Source organism: Crinia signifera, chromosome 3 (genome assembly GCF_055691185.1).
Source record: "Crinia signifera chromosome 3, ASM5569118v1, whole genome shotgun sequence".
In the NCBI taxonomy this organism is placed as follows: domain Eukaryota; kingdom Metazoa; phylum Chordata; class Amphibia; order Anura; family Myobatrachidae; genus Crinia; species Crinia signifera.
In genome coordinates this window covers 318,116,368-318,134,733 of record NC_139219.1, presented here as the reverse complement: position 1 = coordinate 318,134,733, position 18,366 = coordinate 318,116,368, and the positions used below count along the sequence as shown (strand labels likewise).

At 46.5% G+C, this 18,366-nt stretch overlaps 1 protein-coding gene across 1 annotated transcript in view; it reads left to right on the top strand.

Moving 5' to 3' along the window:
- The window catches only part of LOC146063036 (uncharacterized), an 83,765-nt gene extending 81,330 nt beyond the window's left edge, over positions 1-2,435 (top strand). Inside the window, exon 19 of the mRNA XM_083175046.1 lies at positions 2,257-2,435. Coding sequence (XP_083031172.1) covers positions 2,257-2,435 — 179 coding nt within the window. The remainder of the gene's footprint in view (positions 1-2,256) is intronic.
- Positions 2,436-18,366: the final 15,931 nt, after the last annotated feature.

Below are 18,366 nucleotides of genomic sequence, written 5' to 3'. Positions count from 1 at the left end.
ATGTTAAATGCCCCCACAGACCCGATTTTTAATTGTATACCCACCCTGATGGGTAATTACTATGTCAAATGCCCCCCCATTGTTAACGCCACTCCACGATCAACGCCAACCCGAAGCGTGGCGAGCGCAGCGAGCCCGTGAGAGGTGGTGGTATGTGTCCTCTGACCTTTTCATACCCCCACTATCCACGTCAGCGTTGAGTTGATTTCATATAGTTTGGCGAGCGGCCGCACATTACTTCACACGTATTACGCGTCCCCTCGCCACGTATTACGCTGCGCTCGCCACGCTTCCGGCTCGGTGGCTTGCTGCGCTTGCCACACTATATAAAATTAACTCCACGCTGACGTGGATAGTGGGGGTATGAAAAGGTCGGAGGACACGCACCGCCGCCCCTCGCGGGCTCGCTGCACTCGCCACGCTTCGGGCTGACCGTGGCGTTGCGTTAACAATGGGGGGGCATTTGACATAATAATTAACCATCAATTAAAAATTGGGTCTGGGGGGCATTGGTTTCAATGTAAAATCGGGTCTCAATTTAAAATCGGGTCGGTCGCGTTGCATCGCATCGCATGCCGATTTTTTTATTGTACGGGAAACGTCTTTAACAACCTAAAATCGGGTCGGTCAGGTCTGATCGGGTCCCATCGCATACCTTAAGTTATGGTATGCGATGGGACCCGACTGGTGCCGTGCTAGGAAACAAGTACCTTATTATTACTATTATTATTATTATTAATATTATTATTCAAACTTTGTATATTTTCAACATTGCTTCACTTTTCTTTACCTACTGACCAAATGCAATATGTTGCTTTCTCATTAATTAGATAAATCCTATAGAGAAAGGAAAGGCCAAAACATCTGAGTAGATTTTAAATCAATGAATTAAACTGTTTGCAGAATTTTTGATTCAAAAGTATTATTTTAATAACACTGTATAACAATGTATGAAAAGATATTTGCACTGCAAACATTCTTTACATTAGTTACACACGGGTGAAATCATTTTGGTGCAAGTTGCCTTTGGCTAGTTGCGAGCTTCCATTTTTTTACGTAAAATTCTCCATGCAAATTAATTTTGTAATCCAATGACAAATTCACATTGTCACAGGAAAATTTTATTTTTTTTATTCACCTGATTATACCTGATGGTCTGAAAAGGTCGGAAAATTTTTATTTTAAGAAAATTATTTTGGGACTTGTTACAGTACCCCTTGGACTCTCACTCCACATACAACACCCCCGCCCCCCAGTAACTAAGTAAGCATTTAGAGGTTTTTTATCAACTTAATTGGGCCAATAATTGCTGTCTACATTGCTGTCTATGTAGTTTTGGGGGTTACAAAAATAAATGGCCTTAAATTTCTCCCAAATCATTTTTTGATTAGATGATGCACCCCAAATTTAAAGAAAACATTTATTTATTTTATTCTATACATTTTTCCACTTTTAAAATGGCCACAATTTACCGCCAAAGCAGTTTTTTTACTTTTGTTGCATTTTTTGTTGAATTCCTTTGTAATTAAATCAAATTCATTTTGATTTTTGTTTTTTAGAATTCTTTTAATTTTTTTTTTAAATGCCCAAATCAGCCATTATAAAATCATTCAGTATGTCCCCTAACAGCCTTCTATATGATTCTATTAAGGAATTTGTCACCTATCTGGGGTCCAGGAAGGTCTCCCACGTTTTTATGCACTCCTTCCACATTGTATATAATCGAAAATTTGCACCTCCCGCTGCGAGTACTGCAAATCGTGACTTTTAATTGGCTTGAAGAATGCACTGAAACTAGAGGGAGGGAGATTCAGGAGAAATTTGAGGAAGAATTACTTCACAGAAAGAGTAGTAGATAAGGGGATTAGCCTCCCATCAGAGGTAGTTGAGTCAAATACAGTAGTACAATGTAAACATGCTTGGGATAGGCATATTGATATCCTTACAAAGAAATAAGGATCAAATATGGTTTGAGGTAACACGTTTAAAAAAGGGGCAGACTAGATGGGCCGAGTGGTTCTTTTCTGCCGTCACATTCTATTAAGGAGCCTCGAGTACGCACATTTGTGTGGTCATGAAACAAGCTCGCAACTCACACATAATTAGATTGACCCCAAAGAAAGCATCACACACATCTGAAAAGATTACAAGAGCCACTTGCACTTTAGGGTACTAGGACTTAAATAAAATTGATGTCCAATTTCATGAAAAAAAAAGTAAAATTTATCTACCTCTACTTCTTTTTGTTTGTCCCAGGTAAGAGAAGCTGCGCTGGGGAAAACATGGCAAAAACTGAGCTGTTTGTGTTCTTCACGTCGCTGCTGCAGAACTTCACCTTCCAGGCCCCTCCCGGAGCTACACTGGACCTCACCCCGATAGTAGGGACTACTAATGCCCCCAAACCTCATGAAATCTGTGCTATACCTCGCAGCTAGAACATGCTTTCAGACTTGTTGACCTAAAGAAAATGGACCATGATCAGAGGCGGCTCTAGAGGATGGGCTGCAGCACAGACCAAAATTCAAATAGATGAGCCACACCAACTGCCACCAGTTCACTGACTTACAGCTGGTGCGGCTCCCCTATTTGAATTTTGAATTGTGCGGCAGCCCATCCTCAGGAGTCGCCACTGACCATGATTGTTTGGCGTTTGGAGGTGTGTTCATGGAAATGTGGCTAGTCAGTAGGTGTATGTAATGCAGGAGCCTGGGAGCTGGTGTATACATATGTGCTGGTGATCATCAAAGCTCTGAAAAAGTAACAAATTCTCAAAATCTATAATTTGTACGATTTTAAATTGTAATAAAAAAGCTTGTTCTGTCTCCTACTGGTCTCTTGATAAGACTCTGAAATGCTTTTCAAATATTAATTATTGTGCAAGGTTTCATTATTTGACATACAGTATTAAAATAGTTTGTACAATAAAAAGGTTTGTTTTACATTAGCCAGTCCTTTGTGTGGTTACTGGAGACCCCCTCTCTATCTACCCCACTACTCCAATAAGGCAATGTGGATTTCTGCGCCCCCACAAAGGCCAGCACATTTCCCTGAACATCCACACACTGTGGCGCCATTGCCTGTATAACAAGTGCACATTAACGCTTTGAGTGCCAATATCTCTGTGAGAGATGTCCAAAATACCTGCTAAAAATGCCGGCGTCGCTCACATTTGTTATATAGATTCAAACAAAAAATGTTGTGTAAAAAAAGATTATACTTCCTATAAAAGGTAAAAATTACAGGTCATTATGATGAATACAAATGTTTTATTTTATTTTGGCTGTTTTATCAAATTCACTTGGCACTGAACGGGTTAAGCTAGGGAAAGTCTGTGTACTCCAGGCAGGCCCCTACATAGGTCATATGTATCTAGTGGTGGGGTGTTGATTAGGATTAATCTACCTGATTGTCCAGCAGACTTCTGTGTCTTCATTTGACCGGGCACCTCGCTATCACTCCAGTTGACACAGCAGAGCGATGAGGACCCACTGAAGTCCCTGTACAAAAGTCACCACACGTGAGGACAGGGACTGAAAATTGTCACTGTTCTGGTAAATTTGAAAGGTTAATTTGGTAACAAATATGGTACTTGTTTCCTACAATGGCGCCCGTCTCATTGATTGTATGCCTTAAGTTTAAGGTACTTAAGGCATACAATCAACGCGATGGACCCGATTTTCTGTCAATCACTAATCACTAATTTGCCGGTGAAAGAGAAAATCGCGTTGATCCATCTCGGCCCATAATAAAGGGCAGCGATGCGACCGACGCGATCAACGCGATTTTCCCATAGAGATTAATGTTAAATTATTTTTAAAGTGAAAATCGGGTTGATCACGTCGGTCGCGGGCCATTATAATGGCCCGCGATGCGATTAATGTGATCAACGCGATTTTACATAGGAGGCAATGGGAAATGGGCCAATATGGCCCATTTCTGATTGATTATGGTTGTAAAGTATACTTAATGCCCCCCCTATTGTTAACGCCACCTCACTATTGACGTGGCGAGCGCAGCGAGCCCCGCGAGGGGACGCGTATACCTGTGAAGTTATGCGCGTCCCCTCGCCAGGCTCGCTGCGCTTGCCACGCTTCGGGTTCGGTGGCTCACTGCGCTCACCAAACTTTATAAAATCAACTCCACGCCGACGTGGATAGTGGGGGTATGAAAAGGTCGGAGGACGCGTACCGACGCCCCTCGCAGGCTTGCTGCGCTCGACACACTTCGGGTTCAAGTCAATAGTGGGGTGGCGTTAACAATGGGGGGGCATTTCAAACATGAGGGGGGGATGCTTTAAAAATGGGGGGTTTTGGGGCTTTTTACATTGAAATCAATGTAAAATCGGGTCTCAGGGACCATTTTACATTGATTCCAATGTAAAAATCGGGTCGATCGCGTCGATCGCATCGCATGCGATTTGGTTGGCATGCAATGCGATCGACGCGATTTTTCCGACCCGATGCATATAATCAAAATCGCGGGCGCCGTGCTAGGAAACAAGTACCCAAATATGCAACATAACAGTCACTTGCAGTATGTGATCACTTTCTTAATGTTACTACTAGTTATACATACAGGCCCTTATACTGGCTGACTCACAAGGCTGCAAATTCGCAGCCTAGTGAGTCCCCCAGACACCACTTGCTGGTATGCACCCCCCCCCCCACCTTGCATGATAGGTTCACCAACACAGCAGCAAACGTTTGTTTAACATAAACATCCATTCACAGCCTATGGAGGAACGCCCACATCATGGGTGGAGGGTGATGTGGAGGGTGCACGCACATCTAGGTGACTCTCAGGTCACTTAGATTTGCGTGCACACTTGACAGGAAATGAGCGGGCAGATGACATCCGGTGATCAGGGCCGGTAACAGAAATCTTGGGGCCTGGAACACTGATATCTCTGGCGGGCCCCCCTAACCCCGCCCCCTTGAGCAAAACATTTTTCGTATACTACATATTGAATGTTTTTTTTTTATTGTTACAATATTTCACTAATACCGGAGGAGGGTCCGAGTAAGTACCCTTACAGGAACCAGGGGGTGCCTTTATAAACCATTGCTAGTCACTGCATTGCCGCAGCTATGCTAACAGCCCCTGAGCACCTCAGAACCTTGGGGCCCCTAACAAGCTTGAGGCCCCCGGTACAGGTGTCCCCTTTGACCCCCCCTGTCGCCTGCCCTACCGGTGATGTCAGCTGCCCGCCCCCCACACCCACGTCAGCGGACGATTTACATGGGAACGCCAGCATTTTTATTCATGAAATGCTGGGCATTCCCATGGGCGAATCACCCGGCCCACCGCTTTAAGCCCCCGTCCGCATCTTTGGTGTGTGTACCCGGCGAACACTCTTTTTTTTTGCTGTGGCAGCACGCCCCCTGCGTCTCCAGATGCACATAAATGCATCTGCGCACGCACGGCGGACCGAATTAATTAGATTAACCCCCACAGTGCAGTATACACAGTTTAGTATCATCCATCTCACAGCAGGAACAATAACCGGTTCTGCAGTATTTTTGCAGTAATGCTCTGTCTCCGTTTCTTTGCTAAAAGTCTCTCCGTACTAAGGGCCCGATTCAGACCAGCGGTCAGTTATCGAAAAATTGCGCAAGCGTATAGGCCGCAATGCAGGCCTGCCTACGAAAATGCTAGGTGTGACACAGCCTTAGAGGGGAGGGTGTGTGTCACCACTTCCAGCCAGAAAATGCCATTTTCCATCGCACCACTGAGTTAGTCTCTGGCTACGCGGCGCCTTCCATGACTTGTGCCCAGTGTAAAAATCTTTTGATTTTGAATGTTGACCTTCCCTATGTCAACCTAATGTTTAACTGACTTTTGTTTGCAAGCACTGGGATGAAGACAGGGCAGAACATCAGCCTCCCACCCCTGGCAGACATCGGCCCTCCTGCGTTCCCAGGGGAACGCAGGACGTATTCATGGTGACGCCCACAAAATGCTGAGCGGTCAATCTGGTTCGGAAATGTCCCCGTCCGTCCCTCCCCGCAGCTAACGGCCCGGCAAGTGTGTAACTCGCCGAATCCGTTCGCTGAAGAAATGCGCATGGGCAAACCCCTGGGCTGGACCCTAATTCAGATCACTGCAAGAGATCCTGAATCGGACCACAAGGTGGCGGTGTTCAGCCGACACTGAAGCAGAATGTCTTCTGGCTTACAGCATACCTCCCAACTGTCTCGCATTACAGTGGGTTTACTGTACTGTATATTAGGGATTGTGATTATTACATTTAAAGCAGTGCTGTATATAAGATTTATTATAAAGGTTTAGTACTGTTTAGAGCTCAGTCACATAGAAAAATGTTGCTGCTTTGCCTATACCTTTACCTAACTCTTATGCCTAGAAATAACTCACAGGGACACCAACTGCTTAAGTTTAAAGGTTATGGAATATTTATTGTAAATGGTATGACCCTATTTGTTAAGGGATGGCAAAGAAAGCACTTGAGACCAGCACCATCCGCGGATGTTACTCATGGCAGCGACCAAAGCGCCCCAATCCGCTAACATCCCTTAATGTGGGTACAGCCTGCGCTGTGCCGGACATGCCACCACCTCCTATGGCCTGACGAGGATACTTCCAGGAAGTGCCCAATGCCCCACCGTGTTGAGTCGGGAGTCCCAATGTTCCCTCTAATTTTACGAAGACTGTGTGCGGCAAAAGATATTGGCTGTGCAACTTTGGAGGAAAATTTACATTTTTGTGCGTCACAACGTATACAGGCCTCGGTTTCGAGTTCTTAAAGCAATTTGAATGTTTACAGACGTCACACGCCACACATATAGGCTATAGCAGTGATTTTCAACCTTATTAAACACTAAACAAGATTTTAACCTTTGTGCACTCAGTTGTAATGTCTGTGCGCGGCCTCGGCGAGTTCTGTGCGCGCGCACAGCTTAGAGGGAGCACTGGTCGGGACTCGCCCGCCGTCCTGGCAGAGGGGGGCCATACCGTACAGAGACCACCTGACACCCCACCTGACTGCTGGTCGAGAGCGCCTTTTCGCCGATTGATAATTAAAGCTAGGTTAACCAATTTGGTGAAAGGCCCGCAAGCCAGGTAGCACAGAGGAAAGGCAAGGGAGGGTGGGGATCCAGACTCATAGAGGAAGTCCTTCCTGCAAGCTAACCTAGATATATACCTCTCTAAGCAAACACCCCCATGCTTCCTGATTGGCAGATCTAGCTGCCACTCAACTTAATATTTCCCTTGGGCACGTTGTTCTATCTTCCTAGCTTTATTTACAACCCCCAAATTCACAGGCTTTTAAATACACTCGAGCCTATGCGGCCCTCGTTCTATATTGCTACATACAAGAATGTCAGCATCCTCTGTATTAATTACACAATGGGACAGGAATGAGTGTGAGTGTGTGTGTGTGTGTGTGTGTGTGCGTGTGTGTGTCTGTGTGTGTCTCTCTCTCTTTAGTCTCAAATGGTCTCATCAGATAACAGGTTAAACAGGACATGGGCAAAAGCTATAAACCTCTCCCCCTCATATATTTCATCTGGTTGGCAAGTCATGAAGCCTTATACTCCTGTGTCTCTTCACTGCACACTTCTGCTGCTGCTCAAGATGGAGAACAGGTGATGTTAGTTTGCTCTGACTGTAAGGGGGCTGACAAAGGGGAGCACAGGGTACAGTGGCACCTAAATCTCCCCCTCATTTAGGTGCTACAGCACCAGCCGGGCAGCCTAAAGCCAAAGTCTCCTTCCCCCGCCACAAGCATTAGATCCTATATGCCAGCTGTATAACCTTCCTTACATGCACATGGGCAGTATGACGGGCGAGTCTCTGAGCGCCCATACACATGTATATAGCAGTATTACAAGGGGAGCGACATGTGTATTAGCCTGGGGCACCTGGAACCTTTAATTGGACCCAGCACATAGGGACCAGCGAGATCCGGGATGGAGGGTGCTCCAGATGGAATAAAAGAGCAACTTGGGTGGTCTTTTTTAACAGAGTTCTGTCTGTGCTTATTTCAACATCAAAGCACAATTTCCAGTTTCTCCGTTATTATTATCGGTTTATATTGATTTTTAACCATATGTTCAGTGATAGCAGTGTGGGCAACTGATGCAGATGACATTGGACCACAGCGACCTTCTTTGTAGAGACCACAAGCTATAGGCCCTTATTCAGATCTGATCGCAATACAAATTTGTTCTCAAAATGGGCAAAATCATGTGTGCTGCAGGTGGGGCAGATGTAACATGTATAGAGAGAGTTAGCTTTGTGTGAGTTATTTTGTTTCTGTGCAGGGTAAATACTGGGTGCACTATTTTTACACTGCAATTTAGATTTTAGTTTCAACACACCGCACCCAATGCCGACGCCACCACTAGGCAGCTTTAGGTATTTGCTTGGGGCGCCGGCCACTGCAAGCTCCCACCCCTTCCCCAGACCTGACTGCCGCATCACCACTTCCCCCCCCCAGTATGCAGATGAGCACCGGCCCTGACCGCACCCAAATCTAACTCTCTCTGCACATGTTACATCTGCCCCACCTGCAGTGCCCATTTTGAGAACAAATTTGCACTGCAATCAGATCTGAATAAGGACCATTTTCTCTTGAACACTGATAGATATCTGACCTTTTCTCTTTCCAATATTAATAAATATTCATTATAGTCAATCAGCATCTCCTTCTAGACAAAATGCTACAATCGTATCACATAAATGCTATGCTCAGTTTAAAAATGCACCAGGCAAGTCCGGAACTACTAGTTTTTGTGGTTGGGTCATGTACAGGGCCGGATTAACAATGGCCTTGAAAAAGCTGTTCTTAACAACAGCGAAACGCGTTGGTGATATCAGGGGACCTGTCACTGCACTCATTCCATCCACCTGCCTAGAATTCTGGACTTCCACCAAGCTCCATCCATTCTCCAAGCACTACGCACTTTTTGAGAGGACCCCCACGTAAAAGCAGTCCTTAGTGGACTGGTACACCTCCAGCGAGCACAAGGAACCATCTATCCAAACCTTACCAAGCACAGCTGCACTTTAGAGAGGATCCCCACAATTCATCTAATCCCTAAGGGACAGGGACACCTCCAGCAGCAACCTTGGTTCTCAATATTGGTTCCATCAACTTGGATACAATTGGACTTGGACACTTACCGTCCGGAGCAGGTTTCTATCTTATTGACAGGTCCCACTGTGTGTTTTTATAATATTTTTATACTCTTCATCAATTTATTTATTATTATTATTTTTTCTCAAATATATGTCAATTTGTATTTTAATTAATTTTTTTTAAACAATTAAATATTTCGTTGATTCATATGATTCATTCATCATTAAAATAAGAGCGCTGCACAACCCTTCCTTTTTTTCCGGATTAACAATGGGCCTGATGGAGCTACAGCTCGAGACCCACTCTCCAAATAGGCCCATTTTGTAGCTGAGGGCCAGGGCTTTCCAAAGAGCACCGCGTTGCTAGCTCCCCCGGGAACCGGAGATACCGCCAGGCAAAGCTGGAACGTTTTCCCCATAGGATAACATGGGACCCGCTAATTCTAATTCTGACCTCACCCGGTTCCAACGGCTGCCAGTTCCCCCTCCAGCATCACAGAAGCTTGAGGTTGATCTCAAATCGCTGGGCCTTCAATCTGATACCAGACTGGTCCATATGGGTTCATTGGTTCTACAGATATTGCAGGTAAACCGATTTGTTCATTTCTGAAATGTAATTTCATGGCTGTTCATGTTGTTTGAGGGCAGATTTCTCTGGAAACAAATGGCCCATTTTCACGGGACCAAAATCATTCGAAGCCCACATGAAAATGGATCAGTTGGTTCCAAAGATATAGTTGGTTGTTTAAAGGAGGGGGGGGGGGGGTTCTGTCCCCCTCACACCAGAAAATGCAGGGACTAGACTGGTGGCTTAACATGTAATGGGCATTATGGTGTCAATTTTTAATGCGCGCCAAATGCCCCTGTTTATGAAGCATATTGGGCATTATTGCTCAATCTGTTTGGTATAGTGTTTATTTTGGCTCAATCCATGTGGCAAAATGTGAATTTTGCCTTAACCCCTTAATTTGTGTTTTTTTGGGGGGAGCGCTCCACTGGGTGAGTTTTTTATGAGGAGCGCTCCCTTAAAAAAAACCACTACTGCCGAATATATCTCCCTGCAATTTTCCTATGCCAGCTATATAATTAGTTGAAAGTATTTACACAAATACAGACACACCCATGAGCAGACCACCCAACCAGAACACTGGTCACGCCCCCCACATTATTAGGTGCTGGCCACAACCCCTATCATTGCGCATAATAGGCCCTTGATAATTTTCAGCTCCAGGCCAATTTAGACTTTAATCTGGCTCTGGTCATGTACAACTAGGGGTTAACGGCAGTGGGTACAAGACTCTTATCACATAATCTGTGCACATCTTTGTATTACTCAGGAACAGCTCAAGACCTTGAAGAAATGTACAGCCGTGCAGGGTAGAACCTTACAACTAATTAACTTGTAAACTACTATAGTTCATTGTCCCACATCTGCTAACCATGCACAGAAACATGTTAGAGATTGAAGAGCTGAATCTGCAGAACACTCATTGTCATGTCAATATCAGGTTGTTTTCACTGATATTCCTGTGTTATAAATGCCCAAACGACAACAAGTCATAGCTGAAATAGCTATTGGTCATGAGGCATTTGGACAACCTGAAAGACTTGCCCAATATCATTGACTTAGTGGAGGATTATTTTTATGACAATGTCTAAATTAACACGTCAGACACTTTTTTGAATACTAGTAGGAAAAAAGAGAGTTGGGGCTTCTTGTTCAAAGTAGCTTTAGGGGCGTAGAACTTGACAGCAGATAAGAACAATTTGGCCCATCTAGTCTGCCCCCTTTTTAAACACATTTTATTTTGCTTAAGCTGCCACCCTCCAGTGTGTACTCGGAAAGCGTGTTTAGCACAGTCAAGAACCTTGTAGGCAACCGGCGTAGGAGGCCTTCCTGAAAATGTGGAAAAATTGATGTTCATAAAAATTAAGTATAAATTACACGAGGAAGACCTTTCCTGACAATTACGTCAAAGCACAGTCTTCTTTAATGGTGAATTGCAGTGGGGATAAGCTAATTTTGGGCCTTATTCTAGTTCACTCTTTCTGACAAAATCCTTCTTAGATGGACAAAAACATGTGCACTGCAGGTGGGGCAGATTTTACTTGTGCAGAGAGAGTTAGATTTGGGTGGGGTTTTACTTCAAAGTGAGATCTATATTGCAGTGTAAAAATAAAGCAGCCAGTATTTACCCTGCACAGAAACAAAATAACTCACCCTAATCTAACTCTCTCTCTGCACATGTTACATCTGCCCCACCTGCAGTGCACATGGTTTTGTCCATCTAAGAAGGATTTTGTCAGAACGAGTGATCTAGAATAAGGCTCTTTGTGTGAGAAGATAATTTTATCACTATGGAGGGTGAACGTGAGGAGAATTGCATTTTCCAACTGTAGAGAGGATTAGCAACACTGTTAGTTTACTTGCCTTGCAGTGGCGGAAGTCCGGGAAGCAATGGAGTCATTTGCCGCCGGGCTCCTGGCCAGCAGGGGGCACTGACGCCATTGCCCCCTATTGAATGTCTTTTACTACTCTAATAATGAGCCACAGAGTCATACGCGGCTCGTATACAGTGCAACCCCCAGTGCGCACAATCATGCAGGTCTCCCGTCTAGTGACAGTCCCCCCTCCTCCTGCATTACAGCTAGCGTCCCGTCCCGTTGCTCCGGTCTACTCTGCGTGCGAACAGCGCTGTGAGCATGGCAGGAGTTGACTAGCCGTGGCTGCAGGGAGGAGGGGCGAGTCCGCTGACTGGCTGTGGTTGCGGGGAGGAGGGGCGGAGTCCGCTGGCTATGGCTTTGGGGAGGAGACGGAGAGTGGTCCTGATTGCCGGCTAGCTGTAGCTGCGGGGCGGAGAGTCGGAGCATGCTGGCTGTGGCTGTGGGAAGGAGCATGTGATTCGGGTCTCCATAGCTGCGTGAAGGGTGAGTCACCACTGGCTGTGGGGAGGAGGGTGGGAGCCAGTTGGCTTAAGGAACATGTGAGTGGTCCCCTGTGAGTAGGATTTGCACACACACACACACGTCTAGGTGTATCTATCTATATTAAAGTGGGGATTGGGGGGGGCACTAACATTCATCTCGCCTCCGGGCACCTGGGACGAACTTACGCCACTGTTGCCTTGTATTGTGGGGACCAAACAATTCAAGCACTTCAGACACAAAAGTGACAGTCGATATAATGGTGGCCAATTGGGATCGACGAGATCCCAGGATCTGGCCCTCAAAACACCGGGATTTCAATTCCGGGATTGGAGTTTCCAATCCCAGGATTTCGGGATTAGACTGAGCATGCACAGTCTAATACCGGGCGGTTTCTGAGCGAGTGATCAGACGCTGCCTAGATTCTACCGTCCCCAGCAGTGCAGCTCTGCGCAGCATGACAAGGTCAGAGGTCACGCTGCACAGGCCACACAGCCCGCCTTGTCCTTGGCCCGTAGTGGCTCCATCAGGCTGCCTGCCCACCCTGGCTCCATCAGCCTGGCTCCATCGGCCCACCCATCTGCCTAGCTCCATCAGCCCGCCCAGCTCCATCAGTCTGCCCACCCGTCCACTCATGGCTCCATGGCCCACACTCCCGGCTCCACCGCCCACCCTCCCAGCTCCCAGCTGCACCACGTGGGTTTTTATTAGGGAAGCCAATCTTGGGATCCCGGGAATCTCGGGACTGGGCATTTTTCAATCCCGAATTCCGGGATTGAAAAAATGTCCCTGGATTGTCATCCCTAGTTGCGATCACAAAAGTGCTTGGTTTGTTACACTGTGTGTGTCCTAAAGTTTTCTATATACAACATAAATGTGGGTGGGAGGTTCCATCGACAATTTCATCTTGCACTGCTTTTTTCCTCTTTATGGGCTGTATTCTTGGGGGGCATTGGTGATGGTCTTTTTTGCATAGACAAACATTTTTTTTTTTTTTTTTGTGTATACTAATTTACAACACAATTATAAACAGAAATAACTGCCATGTTTTTGTGCTGCTGTTATAGTGTGTTGCTTCAGTTAGCCATCCGTTGACCAATATTGGTGAACGGTATTTTAAGCTGAGAGTGGTCAAAATGACCTTGAAGTGACTGGAAATCCAAAACCAAAACCCAGGGGTCTGCAGACATCTTCTCTGCAAAATATCCCTCTGAATGAAGGCCTTTGAGTCAAGTCCCTTGTTTAAGAATAGCTTTAGTGTACTTTGTAATAAAGTGCTGGGAACACTTTGTGGTGCTATTAATATAAACAGGAATGTGTGACATGTGCTTTCAAAAAAAAATCCATTCACCTTAGTTCTAGTAACAATCCATTCACCTTTACTCTGACTGCGGCAGTTACATAACATTGTCTGTAGAACTGGCTTCACCTTTGTCCCACGTTTCCCTGCTCTACACAGTCTGTAAATATTCTGCATCAATCACAAGTGGTTGGCTGTGCCGGGGGCCAAGTGCACCCCGGACCACTCTGTTTCCTAGTGTCTCGGGCCACCTTAAACTGCAAGAAGGGCCCTTGAGGTCCAGTGTCTCCATCAGCTACAGCCGTTGCTGCAATCTAGGGATGGACACCGAATCGCAATGTTTCTTAATGATTTTGTTTTGATGGTAGTACTTTTACCATTCCATGGCGGCATTCCGATGTTTACCGACATCAGATGTTAAACATTTGATTGCGATTTGATGATCTTGCTTGATGATTCTATTGATGTGATGGACAGTTACCATTGCATCGAAAGATTTGATGATGGAAACCCCACCATCATTTGATGGTGGCCTTACAATGTCGATCCCTACGGTGATCCATCATTGTCAGCACAACCGCGGCGGTCATGTGATACGGCTGTGCTGCAGTGCATAGGCGGCACTATCACAGTGGAGATATATATGAGAGAGTTAAGCAATAAGAGGTTAAATACTTAAAAATATATAAATACTTTACTGAAAACCTCTGTTTTGGCCTTTACTAATGGGCCAATGGGTTAGGTCGACAGGTCGTTAGGTCGACATGGGTTTTTTTACTGTTTTTTTTGAGCCTACATGTGCCGACAGGCGTTATTTCATGCCTTACCATCCACTAGGGTGTGGCGTGAGAATAAAATAGTGTGCCGAGCGCAGCGAGCGATGCGAGGGGCTGCGGTTGACTTCCAACTGTGTCCATGTCGACTGTGTTGACATTCGGGTAAAAAAAACAGTGAAAAACCCATGTCGACCTAGCGACCTGTCGACCTAACCCATTTCGATCAAACGCATATGTCAACCTAAACCCATGTCGACCTTGTCCCATGTCGACCTAGACACCTGTCGACCTTCACCCATGTCGACCTAGAACCCTGTCGACCTTCCCACCTGTCGACCCAACGGTGTCGACCTAATGACTGTCGACCTAACCATGGTCAATAAAACGATCCACACCCAAGTTTAGACGTGTGGCTTCATTGGGAAGGGGTTTGGGCACATAATAGCACCAATTCACATTACACCACTCAGTAGTGTCTGTTATTTACATTACACCACCCAGTAGAGTCACTTGTACACATTGGGCCAGGTATAGCACTTGTAGACATTGCGCTAAGTAAAGCGCCTTAGGTATTTCATGCCAGGTAGAGCCCCTTAAACACACTGTGTAGAGTAAAGCCAATTAAAGATATTATGCTAGGTAGAGCCCCCTTTACACACATTACGACAGACAGAGCCCTCATTAGACATTAAGCCAGGCAGAGCCCCATTACATGTTATGCCTGGCAGAGCCCCCTGCTACATTTTATACCAGACAGAGCTCCCATTACTGTACATATTACATCAGGCAGAGCCCTGTTATGCCAGGAAGAGCCCCCTATACAAAGTACACCAGGCAGAGCCCCTGATACACACATTATGCCAGGAAGAGCCCCCTATACATAGTACACCAGGCAGAGCCCCTGATACACACATTATGCCAGGAAGATCCCCCTATACATAGTACACCAGGCAGAGCCCCTGATACACACATTATGCGAGGAAGAGCCCCCTATACATAGTAAACCAGGCAGAGCCCCTGATACACATTATGAACGTTAGAGCCCCCTATACATAGTACATCAGGCAGAGCCCCTGATACACACATTATGCCAGGAAGAGCCCCCTATACATAGTACACCAGGCAGAGCCCCTGATACACACATTATTCCAGGTAGAGCCCCCTATACATAGTACATCAGGCAGAGCCCCTGATACACACATTATGCCAGGAAGAGCCCCCTATACATGGTACACCAGGCAGAGCCCCTGATACACACATTATGCCAGGTAGAGCCCCCTATACATATTACACCAGGTAGAGCCCCTGATACACACATTATTCCAGGTAGAGCCCCCTATACATAGTACACCAGGCAGAGCCCCTGATACACACATTATGCCAGGAAGAGCCCCCTATACATAGTACACCAGGCAGAGCCCTTGATACACACATTATGACAGGAAGAGCCCCCTATACATAGTACACCAGGCAGAGCCCCTGATACACACACATTATGAACGGTAGAGCCCCCTATACATAGTACATCAGGCAGAGCTCCTGATACACACATTATGCCAGGTAGAGCCCCCTATACTTAGTACACCAGGTAGAGCCCCTTATACACACATTATGAACGGTAGAGACCCGTCCCCGTTAGCCAGAGCGAACGCCTTCATCAAGGTTTAAAGTCACCGGGGGATTCGCTCACTGGGGGGCCGGCAGGGGATGGATGCATCAGACCACCAAGAATTTTATGCCCCCCATGCTGATGCATGCGAGGGTATTCGCTTGGTGGGTGGGCATTTGGCGGGGCAGCGGGGGGTGTTTACCTGATTTCTAGGCAGCGAATATACGCAGCCTATCGGAAAGTTCTGAATCAGGCCCCCTAGAGACTCTCCAGTCGTGTTTATGTTAAAAAATCTTAAATGTATACAGTACATAGAGATACATGAAAATCAATGTTTCAGCCGGCTGCAGGGCCTATGTCAAGACCTTGTCCTCACCGTTCAGCAGCCATTGTTTATATATATAATCATGTTACACGATCTTATCTCTAGTACTAAAACTTGCTTCACCTTTATGAGTCAATAGCAGTTATTGCATTTGACACAGTCACTGTATATTACCTCTGTCCTATATACACAGCTGTCACTAAAGTTAAGTATATACAGCGTTTCTGCTGACTCTTTAGTTTGCATGTGATATCAGGGGAAGGAGGACTATCTCCAGCGCTGGCAGAGGGTGTGTCTGTGTCTGTGACGCAGCGCTGTGGCTGGACGGTCACTTACTCTGCTAGAAGGAGAGTTATACAGAGTTCTGGCACTGTCCCCATACACTAGTCAAAAACCATTGTGCGTCAATTTAACGTTATTTGCAGCACAGAATCCAAATATGCTATAAAAAATTTGATACCATTTAAGTTTTTGACGATATTCTGAAATATTAAAAATGTTATAATAACAAAAAAAAATACAATACAATTATATACTAGTAAGCCCACTTGAAGCAAACGCTTTGAAAGCTAGTCTTCTACCTTGGGATTGCCTCTGTGTGTATGTGTGAGAGAGATGTAGTTTCACCGTGCTAACCGGAAGTCAAGCTGCCTGATCATCCGGTCATGAATGGGTTGTAAGATGTTACTTAAAATTCACTTTTATTCTCCCATCGAGACCTGTTCTCTGACAACCTGGGTAGTGAAAGTGTGATCGGGGGGAATGTTTTCACCAAAAATCATGTCAATGGAGCTGCCAAGGATGCTGGGACCCTGCAATGATGGGGGGCTACTGATACCAAGGACACTGGGACCTTACAATGATGGGAGACCACTGCTACAAAGGAAGCTGATACCCTGAAAAGATGGGAGACTATTGCTGCCAAGGATGCTGGGAGCCTGCAATGATGGGAGACTACTACTGCCAAGGAAGCTGGGTCCCAGCAATGATGGGGGGCTACTGCTACCAAGGGTGCCTGGACCCTGAAATGATCTGGAACTTCTGCTACCAAGGATGCAGGGATTCTGCATTGATAGGTGACTACTGCTAGCAAGGAAGCCGAATCCCTGCCATGATAGGGGAATACTGATACTAAGTATGATGGAAGCATGCAATGATGGGAGTCTACTGCTATTAAAGATGCTGGGACCCTGCAATGATGGGGGACTACTGATACCAAGGACACTGGGACCCTGCAATGATGGGGGACTACTGCTACCAAGGACGCTGGGACCCTGCAATGATGGGAGTCTACTGCTATTAAAGATGCTGGGACCCTGCAATGATGGGGGACTACTGATACCAAGGACGCTGGGACCCTGCAATGATGGGAAACTACTACTACCAAGGATGCTGGAACCCTGCAATGATGGGGGACTACTACTAGCAAGGATGCTGGAACCCTGCAATGATGGGGGATTACTACTACCAAGGACGCTGGGACCCTACAATGAAGGGGGACTACTGCTCCCAAGGACGCTGGGACCCTGCAATGATGGGAAACTACTGCTCCCAAGGACGCTGGGACCCTGCAATGATGGGGGACTACTGCTACCAAGGACGCTGGGATCCTGCAATGATGGGAAACTACTGCTCCCAAGGACGCTGGGACCCTGCAATGATGGGGGACTACTGCTACCAAGGACACTGGGACCCTGCAATGATGAGGGACTACTACTACCAAGGACACTGGGACACTGCAATGATGAGGGACTACTGCTGCCAAGGATGCTGGGACCCTGCAATGATGGTGGGACTACTGCTGCCAAGGATGCTGGGACCCTGCAATGATGTGGGCTACTGCTCCCAAGGATGCTGGGACCCTGCAATGATGGGGGGACTACAACTACCAAGGATGCTGGGACCCTGCAATGATGGGGGACTACTGCTACCAAGGACGCTGGGACCCTGCATTGATGGGGGACTACTGCTACCAAGGACACTGGGATCCTGCAATGATGAGGGACTACAGCTACCAAGGACGCTGGGACCCTGCAATGATGGGGAGATTACTACTACCAAGGACGCTGGGACCCTGCAATGATGTGGGCTACTGCTACCAAGGATGCTGGGACCCTGCAATGATGAGGGACTACTGCTACCAAGGACGCTGGGACCCTGCAATGATGGGGGACTACTGCTACCAGGGACGCTGGAACCCTGCAATGATGGGGGACTACTGCTACCAAGGACGCTGGGGCTCTGCAATGATGGGGGACTACAGCTACCAGGGACGCTGGAACCCTGCAATGATGGGGGACTACTGCTACCAAGGACGCTGGGACCCTGCAAT